The sequence below is a fragment of the Rhinolophus sinicus genome, chromosome 3 (genome assembly GCF_057876585.1).
Source record: "Rhinolophus sinicus isolate RSI-liver-muscle chromosome 3, RSI-T2T, whole genome shotgun sequence".
Lineage (NCBI taxonomy): Eukaryota > Metazoa > Chordata > Mammalia > Chiroptera > Rhinolophidae > Rhinolophus > Rhinolophus sinicus.
This window is the reverse complement of record NC_142503.1, coordinates 155,236,030-155,257,464: the sequence shown is the minus strand read 5'-3', so window position 1 is coordinate 155,257,464 and position 21,435 is coordinate 155,236,030. Positions and strand designations below refer to the sequence as shown.

At 35.0% G+C, this 21,435-nt stretch overlaps 1 protein-coding gene across 4 annotated transcripts in view; it reads right to left on the bottom strand.

Annotated features, from left to right (window-relative positions):
• The window catches only part of USP3 (ubiquitin specific peptidase 3), a 79,260-nt gene that overhangs the window by 31,822 nt on the left and 26,003 nt on the right, over window positions 1-21,435 (bottom strand). For all 4 annotated transcript variants that reach the window (XM_019755364.3, XM_074327606.2, XM_074327605.2 and 1 more), the window contains 5 exons: window positions 19,142-19,273; window positions 7,716-7,799; window positions 4,385-4,466; window positions 3,125-3,207; window positions 1,788-1,901 (listed from right to left, as the gene is read on the bottom strand). In XM_019755364.3, the coding sequence (XP_019610923.2) occupies window positions 1,788-1,901; window positions 3,125-3,207; window positions 4,385-4,466; window positions 7,716-7,799; window positions 19,142-19,273 (495 nt within the window). The remainder of the gene's footprint in view (window positions 1-1,787; window positions 1,902-3,124; window positions 3,208-4,384; window positions 4,467-7,715; window positions 7,800-19,141; window positions 19,274-21,435) is intronic.

Below are 21,435 nucleotides of genomic sequence, written 5' to 3'. Positions count from 1 at the left end.
GCTGAGAGCCCCCACCTACGGTTGGTGGAACAAAAAACTAGGAGCCCAATGACTGAAACAGCCCGAGATGGATAACTCCCAACTTTTACATGAGAAAATAAATGGTGGCTATTTAAGTCACTGCTAATGTTGGTATTCTATGTACGCTGCTAAACCGATACACCTCCTCAATTCAATGACTGTCTCTGTCAACACAACCACCATACTCACGGTTGCCTCACTGACATCTCAGAGAATCCTCAGCATCTTCTTTCCCAACCCCTATTATCCAGTAGCTCTCTGGGATACAAATCATATTTTTCACTTCTTAGTACCTGAACCCTCTTCCTATGTTTCAGGAATTCCCCACCTTAAGAGCCCTGATGAGAGTTAGAGCCTGCCTCCTACCATGGAAGCTGGAAAGGCCAGATATTTGCTTTCTTAGCTCCCCCTTGCAGCCAGGAGTAGGGTGTATGGCCTGGGTTCTGCCTACTTTAAGCAGGAGTTAGTGACACAAAGAAGCTGGGGCAGTGCCAAATCCTTTCTGGTGGCAAAGAGCATCGTCCAGAATGCAGGGGCCGCAATGACAACAGCATCCACCCAGCACCCAACTCCAGCAGTGCCAGCGGTGGGGACTGGCATTGCACTGGGCAACAGAAGCAGTGATGTCCTCAGGTGACTAAGGCTGTACCCTGGATGCTCAAAATTCAGATCTAACTTTCTACCCATCCAGTAAGGGTTAGCACACCGCACCAACAGACTTTCAACAAATTCCTTTTCTGCCTAAGATGGCCAGAAGCATTTTCTACAGTTTGTAACTAAACCCTAAATAACATGAATGCATGAAGTACTACTAATTCTTCCCTTAAGTTTTGTGCACTTATGTGTTTCCCCCCCTCTTCATTTCACTGCTATCCACTCTAACTGGATTACTATAAAGTGTGAAGCCTCCTTGAATGCAGGCATTTTCTAGCTCATGCTGCTATCAAAGTAAACTCTCTAAACACTACTTTTCGTGATGTCATTCCATCACTGCTCCAATGCCTGGCTTTAAAGTTTCCCCATATTTTGGCTCTAATCAGACTGCACACTATTTGAATATGTTCTGTCCTATTCTCCCTCAGCCACCTAGGCAGGACAGTGTCAGATTATAAGATGGATTTTCGGAATGTGTGGGGATGGGGTATGTGGAAGAGGAGATTGGCAAGCAGGGAAAACATTACATTAAAATATACAGAGATTATAAATCACAACCCGACTTCAGTAATGCTAAGATATGAAAAAATGTGCTCCTTACAATCATGATAATATGATAGATCTTCTAAACCCCAATTAGAGCATGGTTGCACTGAATGTGAATACTCAATCACTTAACCAGTTTTTTCCCTCTCCATATCAATTAACAAATGACTGTATTGCCCTGTAATTAATCTGATGACTACAAATTAATTTTACTACCCAGGACAGGTTTACTTAACACTATCAGACAAATCAATTCACAAAGACTAATGATATTCACGCTGGTCTACACCTAGAACAGCATTTTATATATAGATGTCAACTTTTAGAATGTCCAGATTCACAAAGATTCAATAAACAGAGTGCTAAATTTATCTTGTTACGTAAATACAAATAAAAGAATTCCAACAATTATTAAGATTACCAGGTAGGTACTTAAACAGAATTTTCAGAAGAAGAGTTTTTAAAAATGTATGTGCCTATAAACTCACATAATGCAATGGAAACCACCAGTAAGAGTCATGTGTTTTGTAGAGCAAAGCCAGAAAGGACACATTCTTAGAACTCACACATTGTTGTCCCCCTGGCTCCGCGTGTGGTACGTTCGCCTTCCTGCTGTCTTCCCATTCCTTAACTCCACAGCGGGCAGCTCTTTGAAATAACAGCAAAACTGCTCAATGTTACTATTTTAAAAGGAAGGGGAGAAAATTATTTTTTTAATTTATTAGGACTGTAAAGGAAGTTCTATGAAACCTGCATATAAATTTTGAAAATGTTATCTTTCAATTTCTCATTTAAATCGTACTCAATGTAATCGCTTGCACTGCAGTTTTTTAAATTAAGTTTTCCTCTTATTCCAAAAAAAACCCCAGTAAAAATAGATGACTTTGTAGAAATGAACAAAGATCTTAAAGCAAAATCTCTGTCCAAAGAATCCTTCCCCTCCCCCCACCATCTATAGGTTGTCACCATTTCTTCATTCTCAGGTGCTTGTTTCCAGGTGCTCAATATATTCCTCAAATAAAAACAATCTATGAACCATATTGTTTAGATACACTATACAGAGTAACAAGGAGAATTCAGCAGTGACTAAAATTTCTTCTTTGAGCAAAACTGGATAAGCTGCCAATACCTTTAAGGAGAGATCAATATGGCTTCTGCTCCTTATTAGCCTTGGCGGGGCCTTGGGAAAATAATTCATTCTGGCCTTTGATGCCTCATTAGAATCTAAAAGTAGACAACTTTCAAAATAATTTATTCTATATAACTTGGGTCAGCCTTGTTGGCCATTTTATTTTTACTGCTTATCTTACATTCTGAAGATCTTCTAAACATCCAATCTCATGACCACACTTAAGACTCAACTAATGATTGAAATAAATTCTTTGAACAAGGTTCCCTGCAGCCCAGGGATCTGCAAACTACAGCCCACACACCGTAGCTGGCCCTTGGCCAGTGAGCTGTTACACTTTTAAAGAGTTGTTTAAAAAGGGCAGTGGGTGGGGGGAGGGGAGAAGAATATGTGAGAGACTGTACGAGGCACGCAAAGATCAAAAATATTTATTTAATCTGGCTTTTACGGAAAAGGTTGCTGGCGTCTTCCCTAGCTTATTCAAGAAGCAATAGGAAATAAATAATAACAGCTAACAGTTATTTACTGCTAGGCACTGCTCTAATGAGCACTTTATACAAATTACATTATTCAATCGTCTCAACTACCCTGTGAGGTAGAACTATTATCCCCAATTTTACTAATGTGAAAACTAAGGCACAGGGAATTGAGGTAACTTGCCCCAAGCAGTATGACTAGAGCCAGTGGCAGAGACAGATCTGATCCCAGAGCCTTTGCTCTCACCATTCCTCCACAAACTAACATTAGCTACTTAAGCTCTGACTGTAACATTACCTGAGAGACTGAAGAATGGCATTCATGAAACACGTGTTCCCCAAATTCCGAAGCCCTGTGGCACAAATGGCAGTGGTGCTTCCCTATAAAATAGGACAAGAAGAGGTCATCAGTAATGCCAAGAGAAGGCCAACTACTTCAAACACCAAAGCAAAGGCCTATATTTGAAACTCTAGCATCAAGCCAATTTGGAATTGGTACTTTTTTGTCCAATTAATATTTCAAACTCTCTTTCTACTCTCTGTGTAAGTGTCTGGATATTTTTAGAAGGTTGTTTCTGATCCTGGGATTGTTCTAAATGGGAGTATTTTATGGAAGCTTATGAGGAAATCAGCATTAATAGGTACCACGCAGTACATAGTGCAAAAACTAGGAAGAACCTTAAAATAAAGTTTAAGAATTAATGCCTTTATAAGATTCTATTTGTATTTCTGTCTCCAAACTTTTAACTCTAAGCCATGCATAAATGACTAAATATGTGTTTTCCTAGCATTGGGATATCAATCTTAAAAAAACTACCTGAATTTCCCTTAAAGACTAAGGCTTGGTTTGCTGATTAATGCTACAAATGCACCATATCTGGGAAGTGAATCTACCAATCCAACTCAAAGCATCTCTGCCCATTATTCAGATGGCCAGAGAGCACTTCAGCTCTTTCTTCCACACAATCATAACACTTTAATTAAGTGTGTGTCTACCCATAGCTAGCATGACAGCAGAGAGGTTTTGCATGACGGGGCAAAATTATTAGTATATTTCAAAATATTTAGTGATTTTCTTAAGTTTTGCCAATCCACGAATGGCTCATATATCTGTAACAGATGGTTACCAGAATGAGACGGCATATTCTTTTACTGGTGAAGTTGTGTTAATGAAGTCCTAAGAAATAAAATACCAAAACTTCGGACCCACAGATTCTGCGCTAGAGGCCTGCATGTATCAGAAGAAGGCAAGGATCTCCGGATCCTATAGAAACGTAGTAATAGGGTATGTGAGTAGCCGTTAAGAACAAACGCTTGCGAAGGCAGAAGCATACAGTAGTGATCCTCAGGGAAGAAAGGTTCTGACAGATGGGCTCACTAGGGTATTCAGCCACGTCAAGAACCATCAGTACAAGTGGTAAACATTTTGTAAAATATTCTAAACCCAAGGCATACACTTAGGAAAGTTTATAAAGGGCAACGTTAATATTAAAGTTGTAATAAAGCAGTGACTAGATCTCAACCAATTCTTATATTTGAATAAACTGTAATTACTTACATTTACTTTTAATAACTTGCTGTTTATTGACGAGTTTTCCAAAAGTTTTCTTTTCCTATGCCTGTCAGCTGTGAAAGCTGAGCTATTAAAACACAAACAGACAGTCACAAAGACATTAATACACACATACTGTACAGCAGGTTAAAGAATAAACTTGGCTGTGCTAAGTGTCTAGGGTATGGAGCCCTGCCTGGCTGCTGAGTCAGGCCAGGAAATGACCCATTAAGCCCACAAGCATTGAAGTCACTGAGGAGTTCCACTTCCCCCGGAAATCCCCACTTCTCCTCCAGCAAGGTGGGACAGAAAGCTGCCACCACCAGGCACTTCCAAGACAAGCTGGCCAGGTAAATAAAGTGTGACACAATCCCTCTCCACCGCCACTCCATCTGCCTCATTGATTGTGAAGCTTCAAAAATGAGAACACCTACTGCTCATAACAAAAGGAAAACCCGGGTCTGACGTGATTATTCTGCGATTTAACATTAAGTCTCAAAAACTGTTTTACTTCTTTCTCAATTTTGATAAAGGTATCATGTTTTGCTCATTTGTCATAATAGATTATGGTATCATCTGAGTTTGTGGAATGACAAGTAAATTACAGGCATATGTAAATTCATGTGATCCAGCTATGCTACAAAGGATATTCTAAAACAATTCCTAACAAGCACAGAAATTCTGAATTTAAATTATTTAAATTTTCCTTCTTTTTTAAACTTTTATTTATTGTAAGTGTGTTTTTCCAGGACCCATCAGCACCAAGTCAAGTAGTTGTTTCAATCTAGTTGTGGAGGGCGCAGCTCACAGTGGCTCATGCGGGGATCGAACCAGCAACCTTGTTGTTAAGAGCACCGCGCTCTAACCAACTGAGCTAACTGGCTGCCCCTATTTACATTTTTCTTGATGAATGAGATATTTTGCTTAAAATTTTTATCAAAAAGTAATTCCTATCTTTAAAGGGTCACTTTAAAATTATTATGTATCAGGAGAAGTAACCTAAGGGAGGTAAAAATAATCATTCAACAACACAGACTTTTAAGTCCACCAATTCTTTCCCATTTTCTAAAAGTACCAGGCTATTCTAAATTACTTTTCTTTCCAGAATTTCCAGATGAACTGTGTCGTTGGAGCATCATATCTAATAAGCCAGTTGCTTCAAATGTAAAAATACTCTTAGGAAACATGTCTGCAGAATTGTATGCTATGTTCCTCTCAGTGTTTCAGTGCCTACAAAGTGAGAGGAGACCTGTTCCATACGCTACAATGTTAAGCTATTCGTTCACAAATTCTGTAAGTAATGAAGTTGAATCATAATCACAGTACATATACTACTTAGTGACAATGCCGGATAGTTAACTTTTAGTTTAAACTGACATAAAGCATCTCACTTTTTAAAATAGAAGTTATTATATTTTACCATCAGTGAGTCTCAAAATGGCAGAATCTTCTAAACCCACACTGCCTGACATGGTAGCCACTCACTACGCGTAGCTAGATAAATTTAAATACATTAAAATGAAATTAAATTTAAAATTCAGTTCCTCGGTCACACTAGCTACTTTTTAAGTGCTCAACAGCCACATGTGGCTGGTAGCTAGCATACTGGACAATACAGATGACAGAACATTTCCTCCACTTCGGAAAGTTCTATCGCAAGTGCTGCTGTAGAGACTATGTAGAATAGTCTTAAGTAAAACACAAATGTAATTATAGTTTTCAAAAATTGCAGCTTCCATTATAGATTAAAGCCTGTGATTGAAAACACAAAAATGAGCTTAAGTAATGTTTTTCAACACAGGAAAAGGACTGCAAGGTAGATTTCCAGTGGGGCCAAGCAGAAGTGTAGACAGGTGGTCTGTGACATGATTTACCTGATAAAGTAGTCAATGGAAAGAAAAGATTTGATAACTGCATAAGTGCATACAGGTTCTTGAATGTCGTCGTCTTTCCCCTTTGACTTAGTTCTGATGAATTTATTTGGGATTAAGATGGTAGTTGTTTCTGAGAGAAAGTGATTAAGTGGCAGAAAAAAGTATTCTGGTAGCTACCCACTTCTATAACAAAGAATCAAGGTAGTAAAATCTTTATGATGATATCACCACCAAAGAGTGGTATTATATAAATTACTGCAGGAATATACTTCACAGTTCATTGTGACAATTTCAGATAAAATTAAATATTTCGGATCTGTATATCCGTACCTGTCTCTCTAATCCTAGATAGGGCTTAGGCTGCTTTGTTCAAATTAAAAGACGGGAGGAAGCACTCTGAAAAAGAGTGGGGCCCAAAGATGACAAGCCAAAAAGTAAGTAAATCCAAAGTGTTTTAATTAGTTTAGATTTTAAAGAAATCAATTCTTCTTCCCTTATCAGCTTTATAATCTCTTTTTTAAAGAGACATACATAAAGACTTTGGTTAAACAAAACTAAACAGTGTTTCCCTTACAGAACTTAGGTTATTTCCTCTTGGTATACAATTTTAAAACATTCTATTGTCTTTACATTAAAGTTTGCTTTTGCCATGTTCTCATAATACCTTTTATACATCAACTGCAAAATAAATTAGATGACACGGGGTGATTTACACAAATTTCACTTGAGTCAGCAGTCATTCCAGGGCTAGGTTTCTATCCACTGTAGCTTCAAAGGTATTGCTATTTGGGTTTCTGTCTAACTGCTTGAATTCTGAGCCCAGTGAGTTTTACTGAATGGCCTATTTGGCTATAGGTAGGAAATCCTATTTACATAAGTACTTTGATTTCTTTATGTTGACAAAGCATTTCATAGCTTCCTGTAATTTCAAATCATATATACAGCCCCCAACAAAAAAGGAAAAGAAGAAACTATGATCTTGTGCTATCACATAGATGCAAAGTGGACAATAATATAATTAAACCTAATTTCCCTTAAAAATAACGCATAAATTTTAGTGCTCCTAAGAAGACCTCATAATACATTTGATAAGGATTTTCTAGTATCAAAGGTAACTCTGTAATGATTTTATATTGTCTTCTGCCCTTTCCTTGCACTCCCAAAATTCCCCTTGCAAATAAATTGTGTAGCTTACAAGTTGGTGGGTTATAACTAAAAAACAGGCTCCGGAGCCCTTGGATATGGTTTATAACAAATATTAAAAGAAACAAATGCTGAGCTATGACCAATAACTATGGGTGCAGTTTCAGATACCCACATATAAGGCTTATTTTATTAACATTTCAATCATACTAAAAACATGATGAAGTTATAGAACTCAAAAACAAAAATCCCATTCAAAAATTCTGAAAGACCCCTCAATCCCAACCCATCCCTTTTCTTTCCCAAGGTCTATTACTTACTTTTCCAAGTTCTGTAAGTGTTCTCTGACTTTCTGTACCAGTCCCAGCTTGGTGTCATTAACCACAAAATCATCACAGCGATAACTGCAAGAAAAATATTCATCAGTGTGTGTAAAGAGCTTGAGGAAACCACAGCAATGAAATCCCCGAAAGGCCTGGCTGCTGCCAATACGATCACAGGGCTCTGCAGGCAGTTACTGTTGGTGGTGAGTTTAAAGAGGACTTGGAATCCACAATGGAATGTTTTTTATGAGCCTTTTTTAAAAGCCACGTAGGCAATGAACACTAGCTTCTTTTCACATTTTATTCAAAAGCTCTTCAGTTCCACCTTTGAAAATGAAATACGCTGCTACATGTGTTACATTCTTTTTAGTAATGTATAATACATGGAAAATGAATTAAAAAGCACCAATTCTATTCATAAAGCTTTAAGGTGATACTTCCCAACTCAAATTAATGGGGAAACTGGGGGGAGGAGAGATTTCAATGAAAAGCTGGGAAAAGGTAACTAACCTGTAGGGATAGTAGATTTTTGAAAAAACTGAAAATAAAGCTACACACTTTAAACATAATTTAATTAAAATAAATTGAATTCAGATGGTTGAGAAGAGTGAATATTTTCAATGCGAAGGACAAGAAAACAAAGTATAAAACAGTGGGATGCGTCTCTTAGGAAACTGATAACTGCTTTGAAGAAAGATGTTTAAAGTGTTCTTTAAAACTGATACTGTGTGTGTGTGTGTGTGTGTGTGTGTGTGTGTGAGAGAGAGAGAGAGAGAGAGAGAGAGAGAGAGAGAGAGACAGAGAGAGAGACAGAGAGACAGAGACCCTTCAGCAAGTCAATAAATAAATAATAAAAGGAATCACACAAAATACACTTTAACATGTACATTAGCATTCCGTTTTTTTTTTTTCCTGGGATAAGGCCAATTGTAACAAAAACAACTTACGAGCTATTACCAATATATTCTTTTGAATAACAGCTTTGTATAAAACCACTTTTTATATCTACCAAAGAATAATGACAATAACACTGCCATTCTGAGCAAACAAAACTTTGAATGCACAGCAATTAGTAAAAATTAGGTCATCTCTAGCAGAATCCAACAAACCTTTTCTTACATATCTGAAACCAGTCTATTAAAAAATGAGAAGAGGATGGGGGAAAAGTAATTTTTAAAAAACGATTACACACAAAAGCATAGCTTGTGCCTTTTATTCACAGGAGTCAAAATCTTAAATGAATGCTTTTGAAAACTTTAAAATATTACATATGTAATTATTTAACACTCCCTTTGCCCCATTAATTGACTATGTATGTGTCAATCAAGAATCTAAGCTATTCTCCAAATTCCTAGGGTTAATTCCCACATTTCTACAAATAGCAAAAGCTACTTTTACATCCTAAACTATTTCTCTATGATCAAATACCAGCAATGGCAGGAGAATAATTATCAGTTTTATGACAAATATGTAAAGGAATTAAATAAATGAAAAGTTTTAATTTTTTGCTTCTCTTCATACATGTTAAGAAGGCAAAGTCTACTCTGTTTATATTTGGGCTTAAGGTGCTTGGTTCCTCCATGAACCTTAAGCATTCACTGAAGAAGGAAATTACATGTTACTCTAATTCCTCCTTACATTTTCACTTCATGTTTGCATATATTTATGCATGTATGTCAGATAAAACAATCCTCAGTTCAAAACAAAGAAAACCACTCCAAATGCTAGTGTTCATCTGGGAAACGAAGTCTAAGAGGAAATTTAGATCACCTTTCATAATTGGATGCCCTACTATATAACTGAACCCCTTAACTCCACAAAAAAAGTGGTTGCTTTGTTTAAAGAAACAAACTCTTTCAAATGAAATAATTGATTTTTTTCTTATTAATTATTTTTGGTGTGAAAAGGATTCAGCCTGGGATATAAAATTAACTTCATATGTCTTAAAGTAACCTTTCCATATATTGTAATTTAGATTTATTTTTTGCCTTGTTCCATTCTAACTAATCTGGCTTAACTGGGTTTAATTGCTTCATCTCTCTGAACTTTTTAATGTGGCTGATGCAACTGAGGAACTGAATTTTAATTTTTAAACTTTTTAATACACAATTTTACTTACCTGAAGCAGTATAAAATATTTTTCCATTAAAGACAGCTTTATGGTTTTGGCAAAACTATATTTCTTTTATTATTACATCACATAAGATGTATTGCAGTACACATGACAGATGGATATCATTCCTAGTACTATACATAAGCAGATCACCAATCTAGTTTGTTAACCAAATGATTCACTTAATTTTTCTATGCAACAGTGTAGCACGCAATGTGTTTGTTTGAATATTTTATGCAGATAACATGAGTTACAGTGATACCTATGCAAATTGCAATTGGTAGTAAACTGAAATACTTATTATTTTAACTATAATATAATTATTTTCTAGCTTAAAAATTAAGAAGGAAAAAAATTTTAATTTTCAAATGAAGGCACACGAATGAGGCAGAATCAAGTGGAGAACAACAGAGTAAAACAAATCAGCTGTAAAAAAAGTTTTAAGATAATAAAATAAACAATATTAAGAGTCATTTTCAACAAACGTATATTAATTTAATAAGCTGCCTCTCAACAGTCAAAATATAATCAATGAAAAAGTTGAAGGGATTAAGAAAAATACAGATTGGTAGTTACAAAATAGTCACCAGGATGTACAGTACAGCATAGGGAATATGGTCAATAACATGGTAATAACTATATAGTGTCAGGTGGGTACTAGACTAATTGGGGCGATCACGTCATAATTATATAAATGTCTAACCACTATGCTGTACATCTGAAACGAATATAAAATAACATTGAATGTCAACTGTAATTGAAAAAAATAATGAAATTAGTTACAATCAATGAAATCAGAATGAAATGTACAACAAAAAATTTTTAATGATTATTAAAGAATTTGAGCTTGTAATTTTGATCAGCTATCACATGGCTTGAATTCTTGCCCAAGAAAGAAAACCATTTTTAGATGTAGAGATGAAAAATTAAATGACTATTTCAGTTAAGGGAATTATGTTTAAAATTTTGAAGCAAAGATTAAAGAGGGTAGGTTACAAAAACTGAAATATCCTCAATTGACCCACCAAGCAACCGTCAGTGAATAGACCTTTCTAACAATATTAAAGATCAATCAATTCAACATTTGAAAAAATTGTAAATACTTTTATTTCTAGCTTTAGATGAGTTTTACAAGATAAGAGTTACTGGCCAATTAATACTTTTGGCATGTTTTTATCTCAAATTACTTCCAAATTTACAAAGAAATGTCTTTGTCTATTTGAAACCTTAGAAATAATCGATCTCATGTTGTAGGGATTTTTTATTCTTTTACATCACTTTCAGCTAGATGGGAAAAAGTTAGTTTTCTATCAAGACAGACAATGGGCGAGCTATGTGAGGTCAAAATCTGGGTTTACTAGAATTATTTCCCTTATTATGTTTGTTTCACTGCATGATAACACACTGAAAATATTTGTGCTGTGAAGTAGACTGCATCACGGATGCCTAAAATTGTTCAGTTTATGTGCAAATTCTATGAATCATCACCAGTTTATGGAACTAAGAGAAGATAATGAGTTTAATAACCACAAGTTCTTTGCCAATGTTCATTACTTGAGTCATGGAAGGTTTACAAACATTTACTTTACTGCTAACTGTAATTCAAGATATTCTTGAAACAGAAGAAACACTTGCCAATATTTAACAGTAACAGAGAAAACATCACAGTGTAATTCACATTTTCCACCTACACCACAGTGTACATGAATGAGCTAAATTAAAGACCCTGGGAGAGAAAAGGCTTATTTGTGAACCAGCTAGACAGGTACAAGATTTATGTTAAAATTTAAACTAGTCATAATACAAATCAACAATGATTTTACACTCAATAAATATGAAGATTTTTAATTGTAACATCATTAGGTATGTTGGCTGCAAAATCTATGAGAAAAATTGAAGAAACGCTATTGATGTGGATAAATTAAGAGTTGATTTTCAGTTTATATAATGTCCCTTTGAATTTAATGTTGATAATAGTGAGTTGTTACAAGAGTTAGTGAATTTACTTAACTTAGATGTAGTTTTGAAACTGATCTTTTTTTGCTTGTCAAACCAATTGTTCTAAAAAAATGAGTCAGTTTTGTCAATACATATGCAAATACTAAAGAAATATGTTTTTTGTATTTAATTCATTTACTGGAAAAAATTTAATAGTAGTGTTTGGAATCTACATTTTTAATTGCAATTTTTATGATCATCTCTAAACGCAGATCAAGCATTTCTGATGAGAAGTCAGCATCTGGATGGAGCTGAGCTCTAAGTGCAAAATACACACTGGATTTTTGAAGGTTCCACATAAAAAAAGAATGCAAACTATCTCTAATAATTTTGCATTGATTACCAGTTGACATAATTATATTTCGGATAACTGGGTTAATTAAAATATACAATTAAAATTAATTTTTAACTGTTTCTCTTTGCTATTTTAATGTGGCTACTAGAAAATTTTAAATTACATATGTGAGCTATATTACTTCTGTTGGACTGCACTGCTACCGTGTTTCCCCGAAAATAAGACTGGGTCTTATATTAAGTTTTGCTTCAAAAGATGTGCCAGGGCTTATGTTCAGGGGATGTCATCCTGAAAAATCATGCTAGGGCTTATTTTCTGGTTAGGTCTTATTTTGGGGGAAACACGATAGTCTAAAGGGTATCAAAGATACTATCTGCTCTAATATTCTATAATACTACCTCCATATCATAAAGGGGTAACAAATATAACTTTATTGGACTATAAGAGATCAATTTTACTTTGGCTGGATTTTTTTCACTGGCTAAAAAATTCTTTTTTTAAGTTTCCTATTTCTGTCCCTATTTATCAAGAACCAATTTCAGGTTCTCTTCAAGTCACTAAAGACACTACTTCTAAGACTATAACATTTGTACTGTCTGGATTTACCACACTATATAAGTCTTATTTGATGATGATGATGATGATATGATAGAGAAGGAGAAGGAAGGAGAAGGAGAAGAAGAAATAAGGAAAGCTCCTCCTGCCACAGGTCAAAACTTCTAAGAGTACCTGGCACGTGGTAGAGGATCAACAAATCTTAAGTTTCCTTCCCTCGTGTAACCAAGAGCTGCTCACAGCACAAGCTTCTCTAGCTGCCCACATTTCCGTTTTGATTTCTTTTCCTCCCTAGCCCAAAGGTCAAAAAAAAAAAAAAAAAAATAAGTAGCAAAAGTAGGAAATACATGAGAATTTAAATGCCTGTTTGCCTTAGTCTTTAGCTGTGTCACTGCTTTCAAACTGTAAAACTATCCCACTAATAATACCGGTATTAAGAAGTCCCAAAGCAAACAGAAGGATTTAAAGTAAACAAGTTCTAAATACCTCTTCCTGGTTTACAACTGTGTTGAAACTATTTGGCCAGAATTATGCTTACCCCTAACACCTGAAAAAAAATTAAGCCACTATTCTTAGTTTTCCCTTCCAGAAGATTACTCTAGAATAAGAAATACAAAAAAAAGCACATAACTTGTAGGTTGTCTTTTAAAACCTTGCAGATTGGTTCTCTGAAACTTGGAATGTATTTCCCATTTTGAAATTGACATGACTATAAAATATGGCTAAATGTCATTAGGTGAAAATAGACCTGGTTCCCAAAATGTGGTTGAAATAATATTTTGAAAAGTTTTACTCCTCTTCTCCTTTCTATACTATTGGCACTGAGAAACTGTGATAGCAGCAAGCTGGGCAGGGTTTGGGGAACTTGACTAGTACCTCACTAGGCGAGGAAGTCTAGGGTTCAGCATCTCTTCATGTACATAGGACTTCATGTGGTCTAACAAACAGAAGTCAGGAACTACCTATATTATTTCACCAGTTTTTAGGCTGCTAAATGTATACTTATGCAAGTTTTTACTTAGTGACTTGAGGTAATTCTTAAGTACAGATTAGTTCTACTTCTGATAGACTACTTGTCAGATAAGAAGGTTCACTTCCGTATTTAGTGAAAAGAAAGAACTGTTTAAGAAAATTTAAGTAAATTGAACATTAAAGACAAAAAATGCTTAGAAATCATATTAGGCAACATATTAGAGATGTCAGATAAGGAAATAAGATGTAAAAAGGCAAGGTAGGAGGGGGATTGGTATTTTTCTTTACTTCTAACACCTTGAAACAAACTACAGTATTGTCTTGGCCATGTAAAGATTAGTCTCAAATTCAAATTCTTTGGGCCAAATACAATCTTATTATGTAATTTGAAACAGAAATAATTTTTCTTCTTTTCCGATATTTACACCAATTATTTCACTTATTTCAGTGGCTAGAACCGCCAAAACAATGTTTAATTACAGTGAGATCATGTAAATGATAGGAAGTATTCGTCTTATTTCTGATTTGAATGAAAATGGCTTCGTATTTCATCAATTAGTATATGATGTTTGCTTTCTTTTTTGGGGGAAAACTATCATATTTTAATAGTTTCCTTTTTATTTCAATTTTATTAGTTTTTTTCTAAAATCAGAAATGGTTTATTTATAAAAGTGTTTTTGCTTCTAATGGTACCATAACCTGGGGTTTCCTTTAATAATGAATATGTTGGCAGACTTCAGATGAAATTAACTTAGTAATTATGTAATTTTTCTTTTTGATACATCCTACTGGCTTAGATTTTCTTTAAATTATAATTATTTGCAACTAATTTAATTAGTGAAATTGACTTATTTCCTTTTTGGAATTTCCATCAGATTTTTGTTTTAAGGTTTTGAAAGTTTTATAATATTAACATACTCAATGGTAAATTTTAATCTTTTGAGGTGGTATTGTCCAATATAATAGCTACCAGCCACACGTGACAATTTCACAATAAAACATTCAATTCCCCAGTCTCACTAGCCACTTTCAATTGTTCAATTTTCACAGAGGTCACACCCAAAACAGAGAAAAATCTGTATCTCTTTCTCAGCTTTAAAATTCTAAGGTGTTTTTTTTTTCCATTCTTGTTATTTAGTGCTATTGAAACTACCCAAGTCATAAGGCTCCACATCATACTCTTAAAGAGCTAAGAAAATATTCCTAAATCAAACCATTTTTGATCCCTCTGCAACAAGCAGCAAGCATACAAATGAACCTCATTTTTTATGCAACAGTAAAGAAAAAGTCCTTTAATCTACTAGCTACAAAGCAATCTTTATACAGTAAGTCATGTATAATACTAAAGTTAAAAAAAAAACTTTCATGCAAAAAGTACCCTCAAGAAGGGTACATGGCAGATCCATCATTAAGTTTTAATTCCTTTTTATCCCCTTGCAAAGTATCAAAGTATTATGCAAACTGACCTCTGGTTTTATTATAAATGACATATAGATATAGAAAAGAAAAACAAGCTGATACTCTAATAACTTCATCTATTTCAAACCAAGAAAAGTTAAAATCCAAAAGAACTCTTTTAGAAAGCAAGCTTATTTTTAAATTCTCCTTTATTAAATTCTGATATACTGCCATCAAACAAGGCAATCTAAAAAAAAACTGGACGAATACCTGCAGAGAAAACCCATATCCTTTGTTAAAAGCAAACAAGTACCAGCTTATTGAGAACAAGCCTTTTATGTTTTCAGACCACCTCTGTTAAAAGGTTTCTTTTTAAACTTCAAAATGCTGTTTTTAAATAAACAAAATTCTTCCTGTTCTCTAATCTTTATACCAATGAAAATTTGTTTCCAAATACTTTATAAGGATAGTCAACAAAAGCTTTTCCCCTCTTTTTTTAATCATAACTGCCTTTGAAAATGATTCAGTATCAATTTTAGCCCACAAATAGGAGCTTTATTTTTATCAGTTTTAATTAAAACTGCTACTGTTACAGGTGTCTAAAATCTGAAATACAAGTCTTTTTCCTAGACAAATGAATTTATCCACATTTCATAGTATTTTTTTGAAGTTAACCATTACCCTGCCAGGAAAGAAAAATTCTAGTAATTTAGTTTTAATATTCTTTTCATAATTTTGCATTCTCAGATATTCAGCTACTGTTGATAAGGATCAGAGTTGACAAGACTATGACAGATGTCGAAAATTATTTGTTCAGTATTTTAACTCTATTAACTCCAAATGTCTATCCACATAAGAATAAGTTCCTAATTTTAATCTTTGTTTCTATTTGATATACTAACGTATACCACATTCAATTCCATTTGTATTGACTAGAGAACTTTGGGATGGGAGGAAAGAAAACATTACTTAACAAACAATAAAACTGAACACTAGCCCTTGTATGAAAATCTTGGTAAGATTTTCATTTTTATTGAAATCTTCACTTAATCTCTAGCTCAGTTAATGTGACTTATCTCCTAAAGGAGTGGGTTTGTGTCAAATCAAAATTATTTCTTTTGGTGTTGCTTTTCTGCTTTCGAAATAGTGACCCATTTTATGTTGTTCTATTTGGTCAATATGCGCTTCTTCTGGATGCCCAGTTTATATCAGAAGTGAAGGGGAGCAGCTTTGCAAGGGTGACCCTCTTGGGAAGTAAATGAAATAGCAAACATATGCCATGATTTAGGGCTTCGGGAAAAACATTCTGTGGCCCAAGACGATCAGAAGGCACAATAATTACAGATTTGGTATAACCTTCCCCATTCTGGGGAGACAGTTAACAAAATTCCGTTTTTCTAGTATATACTGCCATTCCGCATCAGACACTGAGTACTGTGACAGGTACAAAGACCTGACACATGGCTCCTGCAGTCCCCAAGGACATCTACAAATATCTAATGTGGGCAGGAAATTACAAGTAGCCCAAAACTCTGAGTTTAGGAGAGGTTATATCCAGCTACAGCGGATCTGGAAGGGAGGAATGGGGGCAGCTCAGTGATAGCTTCATAAGGGCTATCCAAAGATAGGGCAGGGCAGGGACTCTTGGAAAGGAACGCATAGGAAACCTGTACGCCTCAGAGCATGTTTCTCTACTTTGGAACACAGCACAGGCCAGATGGGGAAGGAGCTTTAACATTAGCTAAAGTCAAACTATTTTGACTACAAGCATAATAATTAATAATCAAACAGGTAAACCTAATATACCAACATTTTACCTCTAAGGCAAACCTTTTTGGTTGAACCACAAGAAAATTAAGTATAAGGAAAATGTACAGACAGAAGTGAAATTACTAAAGTATACTGGAAAATAACCCATACAGAAAAAAAGAAATCTTTTTTTATTTGTCTCCTAATCATAGTGAGGTGTGGGGAAAATGTTAATTTAAACTACAGCTTTATGAGTTCACAGCTATCACAGATTCCTTTTAGGCCACCAGTGTAATGCTACAGGGTGAGTCTCTGGCATTTTGTTCTAAAAACCCACAAATGAGACGGTAATGTGACCAGCTGCAGCTCCCTTCCTGCATTTCAGAAGCTCTGGGTGTGCACACACTTGCAGCTCTGTGTAACCTCACACAAAAGACTGGCAATTGGCCAAGAAGCCTGTGCCATGGTGTATATTCCCCAAGGTTCAAGATCTGCCATTTAATTCCAATCCAGCCATAAAACGACACCAATATAAAACACTATACCAATATAAAACAAATTCCAATTCTATTTAATAAAGGTATTCCTCCAAAATGCAATATACAATGATATTAAGGTATGTAATCTATCTTTTTAAAGAGACCTATGAATATAATTCTACTCCGTTAAAATAATCCTAAAGTAATTCTTAAAATTTCCTCCAAGAGTTACAATTTCCTCATAATCTTACCAATAGCAAGAAAACTCACTGCACACAGAGATTTTACTGTTTCCAAGCTTCCCAATTAATCATTTCATGCACCTTGCTAACTGAAAATCAAGAAGAATGAATGTTTTCAACATCTGGTAAGCACAGGCTGGCATGACCTATAACAACGGTTGTGAGATAGATACCTCAAGAAGGAACTTATTTTCTGCTGTCTAAAGAGAAATACAACCTTACAGAAATACATGGTTCTGTCATCAGGTAGGTAGGCAGCTATGTCATTCTAGCATGTAAGTTTCCTAAGGGAAAGGGGGGAAAACTAATGAGAACACTTGAACGTCTTGGATAATGCTTAGCTTTTGTAGAAAGGAGTGTTTTACAAGAGCAAATTACAAGAAACCGAGCACTAGGCCTTGTGTGCAAATCTTGGGAAGATTTTCATTTTTACTGAAATCTTCATCTACCGCTAGCTTCCCTGTCTTCCAGGTCTGGACACCTTTCACACAAAGGATCACTAAAGTAGTAGTGTTCTGAATGACTAAACCTTAAGATGCTTCATTCAATAGCCACAATTTAATAATGTTAAATTTGTAGAAAGTAAGACTTGGGAAGCCACGCGATCTTTTTTTCTTCCTTTTGATGGACACGTTTCTTCAATACAATTATCAACTAATTAGCACACAACTTCAGTAGAAAGTGTGAATAAAAAGTGATATTTAGACTTTAATCCCCATCCTCGCCTAGTACTGCCTACATGTAACAGTCAAGGGCTGTATGGCAAAAAAATAAAAACTCCAAAGAAATTCTTTAAAGTGGCTTTTTTCCCCTCAATGTCAAAAACCTTTTGAATTGAGAGTGAACTGATTAAAACAAAGAATTATAATTCACTAATCAAAGAAAGAAATTCACTTCACACTGAAGTTAAAACTGAAAAATACACTGACTTTCTGAGCATGCCAAGTGGATATGGATTGTAAAACATCACTGTAACCTAAACACCTTAGATCTAAGTCATCACAAAAATACTTAATTTTATTGTCATTTATATGAAGCAGACATGTATATTATACTACAAAGAGAGAACAGGGCTTCTAGTATTTTTTTAAAAAATAGCTACACATGAAATTCTTCACACGTATCTACAGAGGAGTAGGAAGACGAGAAGGGAACTGTGCTGAGAGAGGTGAGAATGTCAAAATAATTTTTAAACGAAGCTTAAATTTTTAAGATGATATAACAAAATGTTAACTTGCACAGTAAGAACACGGGATTTTTAACAAGGGTTTTTATCACATTATTCTTCAATTAAAAACAAAACAAGAAGAAAAAAAGAATTATGATGAACAACAACACAAAAATACTTTTCACTTCCCTGAAGCTTACTGGCACGGACAAGGACCAGGAGGGGGGAAGGAAGAGGAGGCCTCGAAGTTGAAGGGAACATGCAAAGTAAACTCGCATGAACAGGACAGGCATTCCTGATGGCTCCAGTGCCTTGTGATTTAGCAGAACTAAAAAGAAGTAGCAACAGTAGCAACTGGCTTAGAGTCTGGGAGGGGCAGGGAGCAAGGAAAATGAGAAAACACGTGCATGCTCATAGTAAAGAATATTATTTCCAGAAAAATATTAATACTTACCAATATGTGCTGTAGCTACTACAGTCCATACACACTGTGTGCTGAGCTTTGTCTTGTTTTTCTGGTTTCCTATGGTTGGCTAAGGGCACCTGTGCTTCTTCGTAATGTTTTTTTGCGTGGCCATTCACATACCTTACAAAAATCAAATGAAAATTTATTTTAATTTAAATATTGTTTTGGAAGTTAAAGTAGGAGATGATGATAAAAACTTAGGTGGTAATCAAATCAAAATGAGAAAGAATTCACTCCTCCTTTTTAGGGCATTCAATCATTTAGTGATTTATTAAGTTGAATACTTAAAATATGCTCCTTTTTTGCAATCAAATAGGAGAGTCAACTTTTAATTACAATATACACAAGACTAGGGCCAGGCAAGGAAAGGAATTATCTATGCAAATCAGTTTCAAAACCACTGATATTCTCACTTATCAACTCCTTCACTGATGTTCTTGCTACAGTTATTTTTTTTCAAGCTTGTCTCACACTGCTAACCCCCAACTCAGGTTATTATCAAACACAGCTCTGTAAACTACATTACTCAACCACTTTCCACAAGGGCCACAGGCTCTGCTTGGGTTGCTGCTTAATATAAAACGTCGAGAGTCAGATATGGAAACAGGATAATCTTCCATTTCTTTCTCATCAATATGGCTTCAGATCTTTCATTCGAACACCTGAATAATCAGCTCCACTCATATGGAAACACAGTTGTTTAGGAAAAAATCCAAACAAAACACAAATCATCTTAAACTTATATAAACTGTTATTTTTCTACACGGATGAAGATAATCAAAAGTTGACTATATTTGATATACAGATGATGTATTACACAATTGTACACCTGAAATCTATGTAACTTTACTAACAATTGTCACCCCAATAAACTTTAATAAAAAAAAGTTGACTATGTTCATAAAAAAATTTGTAACACTTTCCAACTGATTCAGTAAATCATTGCATCACAAAAAGCAAAATGAAACCGAAATAAGGATTTCTGTGCACATGGCGCGCACCCAAATTCATCTACACTTTTGCCTAAATACTGTACAACGCTGTGACTGACCACTACTGTGAAGACCCTTATAAAACAAAACCTCCCAATGCCAGAACGCAGCCAATTTGTAGAAGGCAAGGCCTAACTGAAAATTCAGAACAGTCAAAACAACTGTTGGTTAAGTGGTACCAAAATAAATACGCTCAGGGAGGTGAGGTGCCATTTCTGTCATGCGGCACCTTAATTGTACGAGGAGCAACACCTACCTGGGGAAAGAAGAACAGCTGTCAGGAAGGGTCACCTGCAAGCCCAGCCTCTCTACCCCAGAGCTGGAAGCAACAGAGGTACTACTGACCTCAACTCAGAATGTGATCACGTTTCTTCCCCCATGTTTTCATTTCAGTAAAACAACCAATACTTGTGTATACATGGGCCCTCTGTCCACAAAAGTGGACTAAAATGAATTTGAAAAGAAAGTAATGATTAAGAGTATAAACTCAAAATCTAGATTGCCTGGGTTCAGAAGCAGGCTTTGCCACAGACTGGCCATGTGAGCTGGGGCGAGTCACCTAACCTCTTTGTGCTTATGTCTTCTCCTCTGTAAAATGCAGATAATAGTTCTCAGAGCTCATGAATAGTTAGGTGATTAAATTACATAATCCAGGGCTTAGAACACATGCATGGATAAATGAACATGAGCAATTTTATTCATATTTTCCTCTATCTGCTTAACTAGTATTTATTCAGAATCCAAACAACATAATTGCTTAGACAGCGGTCATGTTAAGCACGTAACTTTGAGGTAACACATTGCATAGGTCAAGAAACACCCAATATTTAATTAAAAGGCGAATTCTAACTTATAATACAGGCTAATATCTAATCAGCACAATTTCCTATGCTTATACATATTTGTACTGTGCCATGAAAAGCAATAATAATATTTATAGTGAGTACCTCCTCTGGAATCAAAGAAAAAGCAATATTAAACAATAATAAAGGCATTACTATTTTCAAGTCTTTGAGAACTATTATCTGTACGTAGTACACATAGTTTATTTAGACCACACTGTAGTCTCCAAATATACTAGATGTTTAAATGGTTACTATAAATGTCCGTGATAAAGTAAGAAGTGTATTACTGCTGACATGAAGATTAGCAATGTTTTGGCTAATACTCAATACAGTCAGAAATTAACCATTATATATAAATTGGCTAACATAAAGAAATATTTCCCTCATCTAGTTTTAGATTTTCACTAGACAATTTGGTCTAAAGAGGAAAATGTCAATATACACG